Source organism: Terrapene carolina, unplaced genomic scaffold (genome assembly GCF_002925995.2).
Source record: "Terrapene carolina triunguis isolate 2854851 unplaced genomic scaffold, T_m_triunguis-2.0 Scaffold69, whole genome shotgun sequence".
NCBI lineage: Eukaryota > Metazoa > Chordata > Testudines > Emydidae > Terrapene > Terrapene triunguis.
This window is the reverse complement of record NW_020664420.1, coordinates 6,755,290-6,776,093: the sequence shown is the minus strand read 5'-3', so window position 1 is coordinate 6,776,093 and position 20,804 is coordinate 6,755,290. Positions and strand designations below refer to the sequence as shown.

General features: G+C 45.3%; 1 protein-coding gene and 1 pseudogene across 1 annotated transcript in view; one reads left to right on the top strand and one right to left on the bottom strand.

The window, feature by feature from the left end:
• The window catches only part of RNF165 (ring finger protein 165), a 104,433-nt gene that overhangs the window by 11,914 nt on the left and 71,715 nt on the right, over positions 1–20,804 (bottom strand). Inside the window, exons 2-3 of the mRNA XM_026649303.2 lie at positions 12,397–12,706; positions 8,286–8,411 (exon numbers count right to left, since the gene is read on the bottom strand). Coding sequence (XP_026505088.1) covers positions 8,286–8,411; positions 12,397–12,706 — 436 coding nt within the window. The remainder of the gene's footprint in view (positions 1–8,285; positions 8,412–12,396; positions 12,707–20,804) is intronic.
• LOC112120361 lies at positions 6,843–6,962 on the top strand (annotated as a pseudogene).

Below are 20,804 nucleotides of genomic sequence, written 5' to 3'. Positions count from 1 at the left end.
AGAGCAGCCAGCACTGAGGCTCGTTATGAGCTATCAAAACATTTCTTTAAGTGACTGTGGAAGCTGCTTTCCCGCAGCAGCGGATGACAGACATGAAGACACAGTCACTGTAGATGTCTTTGGCAGCACTGCTGCTTGAAACATCCTGAGGGGAGGAGAGAACTCCAACGCCCACTCCTGCCATTCTTCTGGCCTATTCCTGCCCTTTGCTTGGCTGTACCATGCCTCCTGTCACGCGGGATCTCAAATGGAGCAGAGCTGCCAAGCCTCAGACCAGAAGAAGGCCCACAGAAGGATGCAAGGTGTTGCAGGAGGGAGACTGACATATGAGGAGAGATTTAAAAGCTGCCCCAGTAATACTTAATGTGGAAAAGAGAAGATTAAGAATTCAGAGTGAGAGAGAGGGAGAAGCAGTGTGGTCCAGTTGTCTATTCGTGGCTCTGCTGCTAGTTATTATGATAGACAAACATAATAGCGGCATAGGTGTGCATAATGCTATACAGAGAAAGTAACGACTCTTTGTTTTCAAGGACCTTATTATAATCTAAGACCCCATTCCTACAATGGCATCCTGCATCGATGCCTAGCTCTACTGTCATCATGAACAGGTCTGACTACCAAAAGGAGGCTGTCAGACAACTCTCCAATACCAAATTCTACAGGCCACTTCCCTCAGATCCCACTGAGGAATACACTAAGAAACTGCACCATCTACTCAGGACACTCCCTACACTAACACAGGAACAAATCAACATACCCTTAGAGCCCCGACCGGGGTTATTCTATCTACTACCCAAGATCCACAAACCCGGAAATCCTGGATGCCCCATCATCTCGGGCATCGGCACCCTCACGGAAGGACTGTCTGGATATGTGGACTCCCTACTCAGACCCTACGCCACCAGCACTCCCAGCTATCTCCGTGACACCACTGATTTCCTGAGAAAACTACAATGCATTGGTGACCGTCCAGAAAACACCATCCTAGCCACCATGGATGTAGAGGTTCTCTACACAAACATCCCACACACAGATGGAATACAAGCTGTCAGGAACAGTATCCCTGATGATGACACAGCACAACTGGTTGCTGAGCTCTGTGACTTTATCCTCACACACAACTATTTCAAATTTGATGACAAAATATACCTCCAGACCAGTGGCACCGCTGTGGGCACCCGCATGGCCCCACAATATGCCAACATTTTTATGGCTGACCTGGAACAACGCTTCCTCAGCTCTCGTCCACTCATGCCCCTTCTCTACCTATGCTACATTGATGACATCTTCATCATCTAGACCCATGGGAAGGAGACTCTGGAAAAATTTCACCACGATTTCAACAGCTTCCACCCCACCATCAACCTCAGCCTGGACCAATCTACACGGGAGGTCCACTTCCTAGACACCACGGTGCAAATAAGTGACGGTCACGTTAACACCACCCTATACCGAAAACCCACTGACTGCTATGCCTACCTTCATGCCTCCAGCTTCCATCCCGGACACACCACACGATCCATTGTCTACAGCCAAGCACTGAGATACAACCGTATCTGCTCCAACCCCTCAGACAGAGACCAACACTTACAAAATCTTCACCAAGCATTCTCAAAACTACGATACCCGCATGAGGAAATAAGGAAACAGATCAACAGAGCCAGACGTGTACCCAGAAGCCTCCTACTGCAAGACAAGCCCAAGAAAGAAACCAACAGAACTCCACTGGCCATCACATACAGTCCCCAGCTAAAACCTCTCCAACGTATCATCAGTGATCTACAACCCATCCTGGACAATGATCCCTCACTTTCACAGGCCTTGGGTGGCAGGCCAGTCCTCACCCACAGACAACCCGCCAACCTGAAGCATATTCTCACCAGTAACTACACACCGCACCATAGTAACTCTAACACAGGAACCAATCCATGCAACAAACCTCGATGCCAACTCTGCCCACATATCTACACCAGCGACACCATCACAGGACCTAACCAGATCAGCCACACCATCACCACTTCATTCACCTGCACGTCCACCAATGTAATATACGCCATCATATGCCAGCAATGCCCCTCTGCTATGTACATTGGCCAAACTGGACAGTCCCTACGTAAAAGGATAAATGGACACAAATCAGATATTAGGAATGGCAATATACAAAAACCTGTAGGAGAACACTTCAACCTCCCTGGACACACAACAGCAGATTTAAAGGTAGCCATCCTGCAGCAAAAAAACTTCAGGACCAGACTTCAAAGAGAAACTGCTGAGCTTCAGTTCATCTGCAAATTTGACACCATCAGCTCAGGATTAAACAAAGACTGTGAATGGCTAGCCAACTACAAAAGCAGTTTCTCCTCCCTTGGTGTTCACACCTCAACTGCTAGAAGAGGGCCTCATCCTCCCTGATTGAACTAACCTCGTTATCTCTAGCCTTACTCACTCTTGCTTGCATATTTATACCTGCCCCTGGAAATTTCCACTACATGCATCCAAAGAAGTGGGTATTCACCCACGAAAGCTCATGCTCCAATATGTCTGTTAGTCTATCAGGTGCCACAGGACTCTTTGCTGCTTTTACAGATCCAGACTAACACGGCTACCCCTTTGATACTTAGCTCTACTGTAGCCATTGGAACTTGGGGTTGGTGCAGGAGGTTATTTGCATGGATGTCTTTGCAGGATCAGGGTCTAAGAAGAGACCATTAAGCCTCTCCTGTCTGTATATCTCAGGTTTTTCTACCTCCCTGTGGCTGTGGGCCCAACTGGCTAGGGGGTCTAAAAGTGTCAAGGAGAACGTCCGCTTTCATTTCTTTTAAAAACTAAGATCAATATTTTCAAATTTGGATGGCCAAAGTTAGGCACCCAAAACCAGACTTTGGCATCTACCTAAAAGTGGCCAGATTTTCAAAGATGCTGAGCACCCACGGCTCCATTTAGGGTGAGAGAAAATCGGGGTATTTACGCCTCTGCAAACCAAGTCACTATTATACAGGTGTCTAAATATGCATTTTAGGTGCCTACCATCAGCCACCGATTTCTAACTCTTTTCCTTGAATAGAGTGCTTTGAAACGCACACCACCGTGTACTGATTGCTAGGGCTGAGAGGGCCAAGCAGCAGGGCTCTGCTCCTGCAGCAGGAAGCTGAGAAAGTCAGCGGAGGCTCCATCTACACTATGAGCTCGGGGTGTGATTTCCTTGTTCGTGTACACGCACTTGCACTAGTGCTCATCAAGTCAGTGTGAATATAAATAGCAAGGTAGCCCCCGGTAGCCGCAGCAGCAGAGGGGCCGCACAGCTGAGCCACGCAGAGTACATACCCACTGGTTTCACGTAGGTTTGTACTCGGCACAGCTCAGCCAGGCCTCCGTTACCAGTGCTACCCTGGCTACCCTGCTATTTATACTCATGCTAACTCAAGGAGTGCTAGCCCAAGTCTGCATACACCAGCAGGGATATCACACCCCACGCTTGTAGCACAGAGCCTGAGCTCAGCATGCGTGACACATGGCCAGACAGGGTTAAACATCCTGCAGGATGAATGACTCAAATTCAATCCTTAAAGACATATGGGGAGATAATGTTTGTGGTTTTGTGTATTTACATATATATGGGTACAGGTTTCAGAGTGGTAGCCGTGTTAGTCTGTATCAGCAAAAACAACAAGGAGTCCTTGTGGCACTTTAGAGACTAACAAATTGATTTGGGCATAAGCTGTCGTGGGTTAGAACCCACTTCATCAGATGCATGAAGTGAAAAATACAGGATCAGGTATAAATCCATGAAAGGATGCCCAAATAAATTTGTTAGTCTCTAAGGTGCCACAAGGACTGCCTCCTTATATACAGGTAGTGGTCAACAATGTACTCAACAGTCCCTGTCTATGCTGTATTCTGGTAATTCAGAGCTAAAAGAACATCCTAGCATTTAAATGAACTGTAAACATGGGATATCTCTGTATTCATCTCTCTTTGAAGTGTATAGCAATTCACCTGTGAATGGTGGAAAAACAGGCAATTGCCTTATGTTAATCTGTGTGAATAATTAACAACAATGCTTAGAAAATGAGGGCCTATTGTTCCCTGAGGGACTCTAACCTGTCAAAGAAGGCCTGAATTGTATATAAAAGATGCTTGGGTCCCAATCTTTTTTATCTCGGATCTGCTTGATGCTTCAATGCAGGGGAAGCTTAAGCCACAAGATTGAGATCCCAGTGCTAACTGGACCGCCCTGAATATCATATTGGACATTGGACTATAATCTATGGACTAAAATCTAAAAGAACTCTTTGCAACTATAAAGCTTACCATCGCTGCTATGAATCTGAACCTCAAGTATTGAACTCATCTGTATGTATATTGATCTTTTAACCATACTCTCTCTCTTTCTTTTTTAATACATTTTAGTTTAGTTAATAAGAATTGGCTGTAAGCGTGTGTTTGGGTAAGATCTCGAATATTCATTAACCTGGTTGGTAATGTGTCCGATCCTTTGGAATTGGTAGAATTTTTTATATGATGAAATAAGTTTTTCATTAAGCTTCATCGTATCTGACTTGGGTAACTAGGTGGAGGCCTGAGGCTGGGTTTCTTTAAAGGAACTGCGTTTTGGACTTCTGAATAACCAGTAAGATATAACAGAAGCTGTTTAGTGCTGGCTTGGTAAATCTAAGTATTGGAATATCCACCAGCTTTGGGGATTGTCTGCCCCATTCTTTGCAGTTCACCCTAGTTGAGTGACCTCAGCTGGCTCCCCCCGGGACCCCAGTCATAGCATGTATCCCAAAGAATCGTCTCACTAACCTTCCCTGAGCCCTTAGACCCACATAGTGCATGGTGTTGTGAGGACTGAGTTACATGGAGAACAGCAAACAAACTGTTTCATGATAGGCCCACCCCAAGAGTGTTAAATCCCTTTCCCCCCACTACACCAATTATAATGTAAATTACTCTAGTGGCTAGAGGCCCCAAATGAGATCATGGCCCCACTCTGCTAGGAGCTGTACAAACACACACCGAGAAACAATCCCTGCCCAAAGATCTCACAGTCAAAATAGATAAAACATGGCAAAAGAAACAGAGGCCCACCAAGGTGAAGTTAATTGTCTAAGGTTATACAGCATGCGACTGGAAAAGTCAGATAGATGGGTGTCCTATTCATATGACAAGGCATCCTCAAGTGCACGTCACGTGTCTGCACAATTACACAATGTACACACGCAACTTTAAAAAAAAAAAATCACGCCCGCTACATGATGTTGCTTCACAGGCAGGAGGATCCCAACTAACAGACCATATTGGACGTTTTCTGAGCATTTTGAAATGAATAAATATGACAAGCTAGCTGGGGAAAGCAAAAACAACCACCACCAACATTCTAGCACAAGCCAGCATCGGCACAGCATTCTGATGCATGGACATCATAGATTGACATCTTGCTGCAATGCCTGTAGGACTCATCTCACTTGGAAATAATAACTGAAGGATTAGAGCCAGGATAACAGGTTAGATCGTACTCTCTAAATGCATATTCAGAAGACAATTTGAATGACCAAAGGGAGTGTTTTATGTTTTAATAAAGGTGTGGCTGTTGGAGATATCTGATCACTTTCAGCAATTCTACCCATCCCCTTTTCATGTAAAAATACACTCCCTTGCCTTCAAGTGAACGCAGTCTCCACTGATGTATTAATACGTTACAGGAATGTTTGTACATCTGTCACTGGATAGACTAGTACAAGCACCCTGAGGGGAGATGAGTCACCCAAAGGTATATATACACATATACTATATGATTTCCTGACAGCCACTCCTTCAGTTTTATAAGATTATTGAACAACCAAGGCAAAAATAGGACCCCAATGGTGCTTTATAATGAGCATAATTAATACCACACACACACTCACACACACACAGAGCGCTAAATCTAAAGCACTTGTCAGCGCATAGAAACTGGGCCAAATTCTGCTCTCGTTGGTTTCAATAATGGGAATGTTCGAGAAAAAGAGACAGAAGAATCAGGCCATATGTATACTGAACTTCAAAGGTTCCAAAGTCACAAATTAGGAAATGCCAGGATTCAGGTTGTCTATGCAACCTTAATTCGTCCCCCTTGTGCATATGCATTATGATCCAGTCTTTAATTACATGACCACATGCTATTTTTTCTACAGCAGCCCCACCACATTCAGTGCGCAGAATGGACTGTGCTCACTTATTGAGCAGCTATTCAATAATTTGTTTTTCCCTCATCGTTCAATGTAGACACATGCCTTTTTCACTGCACACTATTCAAACCGTGTCCTGACAATAGAATGATTAATTTCCTGGTGGGCTTTTCTGTCGTTCTCATTGCTACAGTAGCCGAGCACTTCACAAGTATTAATTTATTTCTTTATTTTCAGAACACCCCCGGGAGATGAGGGGTGCTATTATCCCCATTTTACAGATGGGGAACTGAGGTACAGAGAGATCAAAGTCAAAAGTATCTGCTAGTTTTGGGTGCCCAATTTGAGACATCTAGAACCTGATGTTTCAGAGTACTTAGCATTACACAGCTCTGTATCTGTTCCAAGCACAGCTCCCCTTGACATCAGTTTCAGCTGTGACTATTCAGCACTTCCACAAATCAGACTCCAGGATCTCAAATCAGGAACCCAGAAAATGAGGAACACACAATTCCTGTGAAAAGTTTGGTTTAAATGAATTGCTTCCCACTGCACAATAACACGGTGACAGAGGCAAGGACAGAATCCAGATCTCCTGGGCAGCATTCAACTGCCTTAACCAAGAGATCCACCTTTCTCTTCCTGCAATCTCTGCCTCATCCACTACACACCTTCCAAGGCCGTAACAGATAGAATGCACCTGATCTTGTCTGATCTCAGAAGCTAAACTAACCCTGGGCCCGGCTAGTACTTGGATGAGAGACCACCTGGGAATCCCAGGTGCTATAGGCAGCTTTTCTTCTATTTCCAGTCCCTTATCCAATCACACCTCTGGGCAGAGTTCCTCTGGGCAGCATCCACTGACTCCCTGGATGCCTTTGAGGAGCAGTGGGTACTGTCTGGGGCTCTCTGCTCAGTGTCCTCTTCTGGACACCGAAGTTTTGTCCTATGACCTGCACTCCCACTCCTGTTTTTTTCATTTGCTGTCCCCTGCATTTACTTGTGGCCTGGGACCACTGGCCCCTCCCGCTGGGGTGGGGGGTTGCCTTTAGTCGTGGGCGAGCTTAGGCCTGCAATCTCCCAGGCACACAATAGATACACACCTTCCAACTGCTGCAACCAAAGTCATAGGGGTTCTACAGATTACAGCCTCCTTCCCAACACAGCCCTGATTCATCCCCAGAGCATCACCCTCCTGTGCACTGAACGAGGCAGGAGTCCTGCTGAATTAATAGTACGTGATCATGTCACTAAAGACTGTCTCGTAATGCGTACGCACAAGGGGATAAAATTAACACGTGCAATCTTAATTCTGGCATTTCCCAACTTTTGGGTGCCTGACTTTGCAACTTTCATAATGTGCCGCTGACATAGTTTTGTGTGTCATTTCCTTGGTTCTTAAAAAAAGGAAACTGAAACAAAAACAACAGAAATTCCATCATGTGCTATCATATTGACACCCACACTCATTGAATTGCAGCCACTTCTGCAATGGAGCGTGGCAGCTGTTTAACAGCACATGGCAACTTTAAACCACCATTTAGGAGCAGAAGTGAAGAATTTCTGGGCTAGATTCTCTAGCTCAATGTGCCTTAGCTCTGCTGGCCTCTATCCTTCCCTCTCCATAGGCCCTCCAGTGCAGACCACGAAGAGAGGAATCCCAGAACACAATGCAGTAGGGAACTAGAGACAGCTAGGACCGTTGAGAGCAGCCTCCAGTCTGCTCTAGTTTGACTAGAGGCTAAGGCAGAGAATCGGGATGCTGTAACTGGCTCCATGACAGTCTGCTGCACCCAGCATATACTGTATGCCGCAGAAAATCTGACCCACTAGATGTAACTAAAACTGCAGGCGGCATATAAATAGGGAAATGTAATTACCCGAGCTGGGGTCTGGTTGGTCCTCTGGGGTTAACGCCCCTACTTGCTATACAAGTACAAAGTTTTATCATATTGTGAAAAGTGTCATGGGAACATTATCATTAATTTATTATAGCGAGTCAAAGTATAAACATTTTCCCATAATACCCAGGGGCCATGATCTTTAATGACCACGGTTGCTTATGGCTTTGGTTTTATGCCTCATCCAAAACACCAGGGGAAATGAAAGACTTACCAGTCTGTGCCTTCAGCTAGATACCTGGGCTGGGGCCCCATGGGTTGAGGAGTTTGCAGTTGGTGGCCGAAGTCAAAGCCTGGGGGTAACCGATGAGGTTGAACAGACATGCGCTCCTGAGTCCGCCTGCAGGGGTGAGCACAAGGGCAAGCGTGTTTAGAGGTGAGAAGGACATGGCCAAATGCTGTCAGAGGGGTAAGATATGGGCAGATTGCTAGGTAAAACTTTGTGTACCTAGAGCTCCCTCACCAAACACATCTTCCTTCCTTTCTTTAAAATAGAGGGGGGAAAGATATTGCTCTTCTGTGGAATTTTATTTTTATATCACACCCTAAGCACATAATAGTAAATAAGGCAAGACAACAGCAGCAATAGAAATGGCCACACTTTTAAGGGGTGACAGACAAGACACGCAAGGGATGAGAGGGATGGGCAGCAGAGGCAGAGCGGTGATGGGACTTGCCCAAGCTCACATGGAAGGTCAGCGGCAGAGCCAGGAGTAGAATCCAGGTCACCTCAGTCCCTTTCCAGCACTTTATCCAAACTTACTCCGTTTACAAGCAAAAACAAAAGTAAGTTATTTTTGAGCATCAGCACCACAAACAGCCTCAAAGCTGTAAGTCAAAAGTTATACTTACTGGCTATGGGTATGTCAATCATAATACAGAATCTGCAAGCCTAATTCAGCACCCAGTTATACTCTCTGTATCCATCCTTGTCTCCACATTCAACTTACTAACCTGTTGTTATGAATGGGGTTCCACAGGCGTCTCCACAAATGGTAACTAGGAGAAGACTTAGGCCCTGCCCCTGGAATTTAGTCAACAGGGTAGCAGCAGCTGAGTGTGGCAGTTGGGCCAAGCAATCCACCATCTGTGCAGTCTCCTTCATACAGCCAATGAAATTGTGGCATGCAAATGAGCTGTAAATAGGGTTGCCAACTTTGGTTGGCGGTATTCCTGGAGGTTTCATCGGATGACACAATCTTTAATTAAAGATTAATCTTTAATTCCTGGAGACGCCAGGAAAATCCTGGAGGGTTGGCAACCCTAAGTAAAGCTGGCAGTGATTGGTTGAGTTATCTCTGATTTCACAGTGGTCTAGGACTCCAGGCAATGCACAGATATATGCCTTATTGTAGCTGTACATCCCAGGGGTGGAGTTTGTAAAGTCAAAATGGCTGAACACTTAAAAATTGGACGGTAACAGACTGTGAATTCCAGTGACGATTCAACCTGGTGACAGTCTAAACCAAAAAGAGCTCTCAACCATGCTTGTAGCCGTATCCATCACTTCACACTGACTCTGACGTTCTAGGCTTCAGAATAACAATCCTGGAATTTTATTATATTGCTTCTCTTGATGATATGCCAGAATAGACCCCCGCTTGCTCTCCTTTAGTTGTTTTGTCTTTGCAGGGCTAAGAGAAGAAGGAGGTAGTACAAGCAGTGTCTAAGGGCTGGTCTACTCACAGCTCTTGACTACTTTAAATGCATCCACACTATGGGGTTGCTGTGCTTTAACAATATCGGTTTCTAAACTGATATCGTTAGAGAGAGACCAAAACTGTGTGTAAACAAGACCTAAAGTACGCAGATGAGGCTCTGAACATACAAAGGGTCAAACCTGTGTGCTCAGTTGTTACGTAGTCAAACTCCCATTGACGCTGAAGGGGTGAGTGAGGTACAACTACACTGCATACATTGATACTGATGGCAGTTTGCCTGAGCAAAGACTGAGTAAATCTAAGTAAAGAACTCTGGATATGGCCCAAATGGAGTTAATCTGCTGAGTAAATAGGTTCCATTTTGCACAGAGTCACCATAGAACCCACACGCTGCAAGACATAAACCAGATTCTCCTTATTAAGGGTTTGAAAGAAACTTTCCCTGTAAACAGGCTATTCCACAGCTGCCAGCAACAGAGATTCTTGCAGTTTCCTCTGGTACTAGCTGTTTCCATGAACAGGATGCTGGACTAGATGAGTGCTTCTTGACCTTTTCCATACTGGGACCCCCTGAGAACTCCCTCCCATATAGCTGGCATCACCCATGTAACATTGTGAGAAAGGCATAGGGGTTGTGAACCTATTACTTGATTTGTGAATCCCCCAAGAGCCCATGACCACAAAGTCAACAACCCATTGACTAGATGTACCACTGATCTGATCGTCTGAGGACATTTTTATGTAGAACTGCACTGGATGGTTTCAGAAGAGTGCAGTGTACGACTAAGTAATAAACATATCATCATTACCCTAGCCACAAATATATTTGCTACTGATCATTACACCCACTTAAAGAACTGACCCATGCAAAACAAAACAAGCACAAGAAGAGTATAAGAAAACACCTTTAACAAGGAAAACATATGGAAAGGAGGAACCTTCACTCTGCAGCAATCCTTCCAAACACAGCATTATTGCAAAGTTTCATGCTTTAATTCTTGATCCATTAGTATAACCCACAAATGGTTTCCATATGTTTTCAAATAGGTCTCCCCATCCTATATTTTATACAAACCACTCTCTCAAGAAATGCAGTCAGGGTAAGGCCTGACGTCAGTTTCCATCTCTGTTGAATTAAAATTATTCTCTTTGCAGTCATCCATCCAGTGTGAAGCCAAGTTGCCTTCCTGGACAAAATGTTCTTCAAATCAGAAGCATCATTTACTCTGCATTCAGCTGGATTATAGCATCAAGCCTGCACCCAGAATGATGATCCTCTGCCTTCCCATAATATTCACATATAAGTGAACAGACCCAGAATATGTGATAAAGTCTCCTATAAGGTTGTGAAACCTCCCACAAACATTTATATAACTCATACAAACTACCCATTTTCTCTGTTGCCCAGTATAGATTACGTGCAGTTTTAAAACTGTCATCCTGATTCTCCTGTCATTTACAGCAGTACTTCCAATGACTTCAGGTGAGTTACACTAGTGAGAGAGAAGACTCTGTCTTAGTACTTTTAAATTCATGTCCCCAACTAGTCTTATAATTAAGAAGCCAAATGTTTTCCCCATTACCTTTGTGTAACTTTCACCTATTCTGATCTCCCATGTGCTTTTAGGACCCACCACTAAACATACATATATATATATATATTATATTCTTAATGAGTTTCCTTCACGCATCTGAGTTTTCTGAGCTTTATGGGCACATCAGTCAGGTGTTTTCTGTAAGGAATCACTCAATGATGTTTTCATACATAGTCACAACTGTGAACTCCACTCTTGCTGGAACTTTTTTTAAGTTGGAAAAAAAAAAAACTAGTGGCTTATTTTCAGAAGACCTGAGCAGCTACATATCCCATTCTATCTAGGTGGTTGTACTGCAATTGCATAGGTGCAACAGAAGTTGAAAATCTGCTCGGCAGACTCTCTTCCTCTTGATGATACCTCACCCTGAAAGACCCACAGACAGCTTTGGTGCTGGCTGAATCTGTGGCAAGGACAGTTAGAAACCAAATGTCATAGGAAGTGAGTGAAAGACGGAGCCCCAGGATACAGGGCCGGCTCTACCATTTTTGCCACCCCAAGCAAAAAAAAAAAAAAGCCGCTCGGACTGCCGCCCAAACTGCCGAAGCAAAAAAAAAGAAAAGAAAAAAAAAGCCGCTCAAACTGTGCCGCCCCAAGAATGGACGGAATGCCGCCCCTTAGCATGTGCCGCCCCAGGCACATGCTTCCTCCGCTGGTGCCTGGAGCCGGCCCTGCCAGGATATCATTTGTTCAGAACCACTTTTCAGACCCTAAGAGGACAGGGGCATCCCTCCATTCTAACCTCAGAAGGTCTCATGGACTTCTGCATCTGAAAATCAGGCCGGGGTATCTATCCCCTCCAGCAGGTCAGATGTGTGTAGAATGTGATTTGACATCCAACAAGTCAACTTTGACATCAACTTTGTTTTACTGCGCTCCATGAACAGGACATGGAACCAAACTCAGCCCTGATTTAAATGTGTTTGAGCCCCATTGACGACACTGGTGTCAGCCCCAGCTACCCTAGGGCTGAGCTTGTATTGTTATGTCTCGAATGTAAGAAGAGACATCGCCCTTGAGAGCCATGGGCTGGCTGGCTGCCCTATTTCTTGGTGGAAAGGTCACTCACCTGGGATGAGGCATGAGCCTGCGGTGCTGGGCCTCGAGGAGCTGCTGCTGGAGGAGGTATTGCTGGTGTAGCGCCTGAGGTAGGAAGGAGGGTCCTGTCACATCCTGAAACGGCAGGGCTGGCAGAGGTGGTAGGGGCTGGTGTAGTGGGCCGTTATGCTGGTGAGCTGTCGCCATGTGAGGGTTCAGCCCTGGCTGTGGCTGGACAGGGTGAGGGAGAGGGAAGTCAGCTGAGATCTGAGGTTGGGGGCCCAGATGGAAGTGCCGGCAGGAGGTAGCATGAGGGTGCTGAGACCTTTGAAAAGGAGCACCTGCAAAAGAAAAGCAAGTCTATCAGAGAGGTATGCAAATACCGCCACAAAGGCAATAGGACTTCCTCTAGAATACCCCATCAGGAACAAAGCCTCATAGATGTCTTCCATCTCTTCGAATTAATGATCAAAGTCATCTGTATGCCCGTGACCACATTTCCAAACGTGCCTCCACAAAAGCCAGCAGTTGCATTACGTGTGCACAAGCTGGGTAGCTGCATTAAACCAGACGTGAAATCTTTAAAGCATATAAACCTTCCTGCTTTCGCACACAAGCCAGCCACAAACTCCCAGGAGTGAGGAAGAAATGTTACGTGTCCCCCAATGCCATCATTGTCCAGGGTGGAAGCTTTACACTTTTTTCTGAAGCCTCTTGCATTGGCTGCTAGCTGAGACAAGATCCTGGATTACATGGGCCAGTGGGCTGATTGAGCACATAAATACCTATTTCCTTAGAACTTTTGCATTCATAACAGATGCCATCTTGGCTGGCATACTAGGGATTGAACATGCATGCTACACACCCACTGAAAAAACATCCTCATGTAGGAAATTAAAAGACAGCAATATCATCATACAAACTACTTATTCTCAGTGTGTATCATACTACAAGATGAGTGTTTGTAATAAATCTCAGAGGTTTATTAGAATAAATCTTCCGGTACAGATCAAAGCCGAAAATGTAGAATCTCTTATCCTCTAAGCCTAAGGCCATCTCTTTTGTTCGGCACAAGTGAAACCTTATATCAAAGACATCCAGCTTTGTTTGTTTCATCTTGGGAGGCCTGGTTCTCATATAGCCTTTCAGTAACATCTGCAAGATCTTTCCTAAACTAACAATAAACCAGGTGCTACCTGCTAGAGGCCCATGTCCCTCTCACTCAAACAGACCCCATGAGTTCAATTCCCTTCTCTACCACAGACTTCCCTGTGACATTGCACTCTATATGATTTTACGAAAATATGCTGATGAGTGTGAATATAATGTAACTAAAATATGCTTCATGCAAAAGGTCTCTTGTAAGGTATCATTACAAAGCTTATAATCTACTGAGTGTGGTCATCCTATTTGTATAAATGTATCACTCTTGTATCTGAAACTAGAAATATAAAATATAACGCTGAGGTCCTATTGTAGTTATGCAAAGGGTGGGCCATTAATGATGGTTTGAAATCTTGACGGCTCCCATCAACCAGGACAATTGACTGTGGATGGCTCTGTTTGCTTGCAGGCCTTCCTGTGAGTCAGGCTGGGAGGAATGAAGGATTGGGGTCTCACAGGACGTGTGACCATGTCACCTGGTACTGAAATCCACCTTAAACCTGGTGCTTTTCCATTTAGAAGGAGGGGTGGGGACCCAGAGAGACAAAAGATTCCCACCTTGCTATATAAGGGTGTGGAATAGAACAAAGGGGGTTGCAATCATGAGAAATCCCCTAGCTACCACCTGAGCTGGAACAAGGGCTGTACCAGGGGAAAGGATTTTGCCCAGACTAGGAAGGCGTCCAGTCTGTGATAGAAGTTTATTGAAACATCTGAGTGTGAGGTTTTATCTGTATTCAGTTTTCTTACTGTATTAGGCATAGACTTGCGTGTTTTATTTTATTTTGCTTGGTAATTCACTTTGTTCTGTCTGTTATTACTTGGAACCAAAAGTAAATTCTACTTTTTGTATTTAATAAAATCACTTTTTACTTATTAATTAACCCAGAGTATGTATTAATACCTGGGGGGGGGGGGGCAAACAGCTGTGCATATCTATCAGTGTTATAGAGGACGAACAATTTATGATTTATCCTGTATAAGCTTTATACAGGGTAAAACAGATTTATTTGGGGTTTGGACCCCCTTGGGAGCTGGGCATCTGAGTGTTAGAGACAGGAACACTTCTTAAGCTGTTTTCAGTTAAGCCTGCAGCGTTTAGGGGACATGGTTTAGACCTGGGTCTGGGTTTGCAGCAGGCTAGCGTGTCTGGCTCAAACCAAGCAGGGCACTGAAGTCCCAAGCTGCCAGGGGAAACAGGCTCAGGGGTAGCCTCAGCACATCAGTTGGCAGTTCCCAAGGGGTTTTCTGTGATCCAACCGGTCACAGTATTTTACCTTAAGCAAGTCACTCAGAGCCTGTCTACATGGGATGTTAGTGCACAGCAAGCCAGAGTGTTAATCTACAGTGCCCTGGCTGTCGCCAAATGGGAGTAGGTCAGAATTCACTACAGAACTGTTAGCATACTGTGCCCCATAGGACATTACTGCATGACAAACTAGTGCACGGTAAATTCATGCTCTGGTTTGCCTCACACTAAAGCTCCATGTGGGACAAGCCCTAAGTTTCTCTTTGTCTCAGTCCCCATCTGTAAAATGGGGATAATAGCATTTCCCTACCAGTGGTTTTGTAAGCGCATTAAATATTGTGAGATGCTCAAACACTACTGTACTGGGGGCCATACAAGTATCAGAGACAAAAAATAATCATTTGCACTTCTGTGGTGCTTTGCTTTAGAGTGTCTCAAACATTACATGAATCTGGCCTCACAACACCCCCGTGTAGGTAGGTGGTATTATCCCTGTTGCCAACTCTTACGAATCTCATGATATTTCGTATTTTTCTTCTGTGGCGTAGTGGTATAAAAAGAAGTGGGTAAGCTGAACTCCATATGTCCCAAATGAGACATGGGTTAAAACTCTGTTTACCCAAATTTTCCCCTCAACCCCATGACTGTTTTTGTCAAGACCTGGCTCCTGGAGTCAAGTTATTTCACGAAAATCTCATCTTAAAACCTTCAGAATGTGACTCAACTACACCCAAACAGCTCAGCACCCAAAAAGGAAAGAAAAAGAACCCCAGATTTATCAGTTTTTTAAAAAAAGTTTCATGATCTTTAAACAATTTCATGGTTTTTAGGGCTTGACTCATATTTTAATGCTTGGGTTTGACAGTATCAGATTCACTTTATAGACAGGTAAAATGAGGCATATGGAAGTTAAGTGACTTGCCCAGGGCCACATAGAAACCTACTGGCAGAGCCACAATTAGGACCGAGGTAATGAATCAGCATCCCTTTGGCAAAAGAGTCCGTTACGAATTAAGGGCGCGCAGTACCTCACTACAATTCTTTACAACTCTCCACTCTAACTTTTCTCCCATATCAAGACAGATTTCATTATGCGCCACACTGAGACTAGCCCTTACGTGGATGTATAGTGATTGCACACCGAGCCCCAGCCCCGCCCCCCATCTGCCTACACCAGGCAATACAGTCCCTGTGATCAGTAGAGCACAGGGATTTCTCCGTCTGTGACCCCTTGGGTGCAGAAAGGTCTGAAGGTGGAGCCATAGTTGATGGTGTAATATACTGCTCCGTCTGATGGAGTGTATCAGTGATCATAATGCGCTGGGCACTCTAGGAGAAATTCTGCTCCCTGAGGCCCAGCATTCCTTCAAGAACTCCCTCTAGGATGGCGCATCTCCAAACACGCTCAACATGGAGCCATGCATATAATGCACCATTGACCACTGGATCAAGATCACTTCTTACTGCAAGTCATTAGCATCATATACTCCACCACCAGTCATCCACACCCCATTTGTGCGTGAAATAGGATTGCTTCTCAAGAGTCATTTAAATAAATAGACACCCACTTATCTCTTGAAAATACAATCACCATTCTTTGTGGACAAAACTCTCCTTTCAGAACTCCTCTGAGAGAGAGTCAATTAATCTACTTCCTACAGCACGCAGCCTGGAGACAGACAGCATGCCATACAGCACACACATTGGAGACAAGTGGAGTTTGCTTTCGAATGCTTTGTTCATTACATACTTACTGTATATTGGACTGCACAAAACATAACCCTGAAACTAGAACAATGCCCACAACGAAGCCAAAAAACACAGGAAATTTACCCAAGTTGAAATTTTCTTACAAACTCAAATCTCTGACCAGGTGTGGAAGCCGCTTGAGAGAAGCAGGGTCCAATTTGGAGTGAACTTGGGACGATGTTATGGTCTCGAACTGGAAGTGTATTATTTATTGTACTGGGCGCCAACAATTAGCATGGTGCTTTGAATACACAGTAAAGTTCAGCCTAATGTGCAAAGCTGAGAAGTGGCTCCAAACTCCCCTAGAAAGCAGGGTGCTCCTATGCCAGGGCTGTGTTTTGGGGCCATCTTAGGTCAGACAAAGGCAAAGCAGTTGGCCATCTATTCATTGGGGTGCCTCTACAAGTCAGAAGAGGTGGAAGAATTATACAGAGGATATCTTTGAAATTTGTGGTTTTGCACGAATTTGTCCTGAAACCAAGCCACAAGCTGGTGATTTCTAATGGCGAGGAAGGCCATAAACACAGGCCGATTGAAACGAAGGGGACGTCTACACTCGGAGCTGGGATTGGGATTCCCAGCGTGTGTAGACATACTAGTGATAGCTCTCTGCGAGCTAGTACACTAAAAGCAGGAGTGTAACTGGGGAAGGTGAGCAGGTGAGCAGCAAAGCTAGCTCCTCTGATAACAAACCTGCCTGAACACCATGGGTATGTACTCGGCACAACAAACACCTGCCGTTGCTCGCAGCTGCCTGTGCTCCCGAGGCTACACGAGTACTCTAGTGTGCTAGCTCCAAGCAGAGACATACCCTAAAACAACTGATTGAACACACAAACCGCCAACTTTTGAACAATTCCGTGTATAACCCGATCGTACACAGGTTCTGATGATTTCACTCACTGGAAATGGTTGAATAAAGACATTCACACATTGGGAGTCTAATGAAACTGGATGATTTGTCCACAGCTTGGGGGCTGCATTACAAAAGTTTCACACTGCTCTGGGGCAGAATATTACACTATGCATTTTCATCTCTGATGAAGATACTCTCCATTAGACCTGGGCCAATATTGGCTAGCTGCATGCGGGAACATTCGTTAAGATAAAAGCCACAAACGTGCTTTGACGGAATTCGTGAGTTTTTTTTTTAATTCCTTTCCTACAAGCGGTGCGTGTGGTTGTGAGGATGTCTCAGGAAAGACAGAAACTTTGTGAAATACATCTGCAGGCCTGTGGTTTCAAAGGAAGTCTTAGCACAGCCATCTTGAAATCTCTGTCACCTCTCTCTTTCTGTTGTGGTCATCCAGACAGAAGCAGAAACAATACCAGTACAATGCAACTGACCAACCACACATCACAAAGAGCAAATAGTTGCTGAAAATCACACAGGATGAAATCTGTTAACTAGGGTAAACCCATAGTACCTCCGCTGACATCAATGGAACAGAATTATCCTGAATTTACCCCGATGTAACTGAGATCAGAATCTGGCCCTGCAGAACCATTCCTTTACTGAATTTAATGAAAGATTCCATTGGAACATAAAGTCACTGCCCATGAGAGATTCTGGGTCAAATGAGAACTTGATCCATTTATTTCAACAGTCCTTTGTTTAGACAGTAATATCTGGCACAGCAGAGAGAAATCCATACCTAAAGATCTGTCCAGAGACACCACACTGGCTCAGTGTTTGTTCTCCCTGTAATGATGGCCAGGGTGCCACTTTCACTTTCCAGAGCAGCTCTTGAGTTTGTAGGACATTTCTGCGGCAAAGATGATGACGCTGGAAATGTGCACATCACATTCAAAAGCCACTAATTGCATCCTTCCTGTGCCAGGCTCTGCATCACCTGCCTGCAGCAGGAATTTGCCAAAAGGCAATGTAGTTCTAGGATTGAAGAGGGGAGATGGAGATTCAGATACTCCCTTTGTCAAGTCACAGAGGGCCTCAAGTTTCGATCTCCATGTGAACGGGAGATCTGAGCCCCTGACTGGACCAACCACAATCGACTTTATTTTTCCATTAATGCACTTTGATCTCCGGACAGGTAAGCAGATAGCTTACCAGTGAGAAGCTAATAGCTCAAAGGACTGGTCTCTGCATTAATAGCTGCTTTCTTAGGGCCTGCTCCAAAGCCAATTCAAAGACTCCCACTGACTTCAATGGCCTTTGGATCAGATCCTTATTCTCCACTCTCTAGACGAACAGGGAAAGAGAGCGTGTTAGCATGGTAACGCGCACACTTCGACCACCGAGTGATGAAGTGCTTCTGCTGTTCCTGCTGAGGGCTTTTGACCCCAAGCAAATCTGGAAAAACAGCACATGCCCCTCCTTTCTCTACCAGCGAGGTGGATTCAAAAGCCACCAGGGCAACCCCTCAGTGTGTCCAGTTTATTTATAGGTTTCAGAGTAGCAGCCGTGTTAGTCTGTATCCGCAAAAAGAACAGGAGTACTTGTGGCACCTTAGAGACTAATAAATTTGTTAGTCTCTCAGGTGCCACAAGTACTCCTGTTCTTTTTGCAGTTTATTTATGTGCCTCCCTAAATTGGAACGTCTAGCTCTTCCCTGAGGTTCCGGATTATTAATGATTTATTTGTGCTCTCTCTGTCTCTCTCTCAATATCCATTTTCCCCTTTTGCCGCTTACCTGTACTTTCCCATCCGACTATGATATTTAAATAGTAACTTGAAGGGATATTGGATCAGCCGCCCAGAGAGGGACCCTACTGAAAACAATACCCAGCTGCTGTGTCAGCGGAGGAGATAACATATCACAACTCAGCCAGAGAAACCAGTTCCCACTGAGCTGATAAAGGCTGAGCACCGTGAGGATCGGCAATGTCAGGGGCTAGGCTTGCATAAAATTCTCCTGCCGGTATGTCGCTTGGCAGCATAATGGTTTGATTCTCTATCTTCTCCCCTTCATTTCCTGGCTGTCCCTTTGTGATTGATCACATTCAGTCTCCCAATCATTCTGCACTGACTCAGTGCTTGTCACAAAGTCCTCAACGTGTCCTACCTAACCCTCTCCAACGTCAGATGGCAGGCTACATCCTGCGCTGAGTTACGCCTGTGTGACTGCATGGAAGCCAATGTGGCAATTTCGCCCTGTGCTAGCTCTGGCTGATGTAGAATGGACAAAACACAAAGGTTTGGGATGGCTCAGGAAAATTGCCCTGCGTCTAACTGCTTGTCCAAATGATTAACAGAGAGGAAGGATGGTCCTGTGGTTATAGCAGTAGCCTAAGGCTTGTCTAAACAAATAGTCAGTTTGCAGCAAGCTAGGGTGTCACTCTACCCTGCACTAGCGTGCCCCGCATTAAGTGTCTGCTGCCACACACCAACAGTCTCCTAGGGTGCTTTGATCTACCCCATTTCAAAGCAGGGCAGATCAAAGGGCATTAGGGAATTTTTTGTGCATGGCAGCATGGTCCACACAGACACTTAATGCGGGGCACGCCAGTGCGGGGTAGATTGACGCCTCAGCTTGCTGCCAACTGAGGCCTGGTCTGCACTTAAAAGTTAGGTGACTATAGCTCTGGCAGTCAGGGGTGTGAAATTCACACCTCTGAGCCCCATAGCTATGTCAAGCTAACCCCCAGCGTAGATGCACGTGGTCGACAGAAGACTGTTTCCTTTGCGCTAGCTACTGCCACGTAGGGAGGTGGATTGCCTACAGCGACAGAAACCCCCCTTCCATTGCTGTAGGAAGTGCACTACAGCAGCACAGCTATGGCACCACAGCCGCTGCACTCAGAGAGTAGCCATGCCCTAAGACTTAGGAGGCCTGGGGTCAAGCTCCCGTTCCTCTCTGAGCTTGGCTAAATCACTTAGAGACAGATCTTCAAAGGTATTTGGTGCCTAGGGCCACCATTTAGGCACCACTGACATTTTCAAAACCACTGCTCAGCTGCCTCCTATCACTGTAAGTGCCTAAGTCCCCTAGGCACCCACGTTCCTGCCAGTGGGCGTTTCCAAAGCCACCTAAGCTGTGACACCACTCCACAGCTAACGAGCCCTAGCTCAAGCCAAAGCAGCAGAGGCCCCAAAGCGGGATTCTCAAAGTGGGCAGGGGAATGCCTGGAAAAACGATGGAGCAGGTCCTCAAGGAATCAATTCTGAAGCACTTAGAGGAGAGGAAAGTGATCAGGAACAGTCAGCATGGATTCACCAAGGGCAAGTCATGCCTGACTAACTTAATTGCCTTCTATGAGGAGATAACTGGGTCTGTGGATGAGGGGAAAGCAGTGGATGTGTTATTCCTTGACTTTAG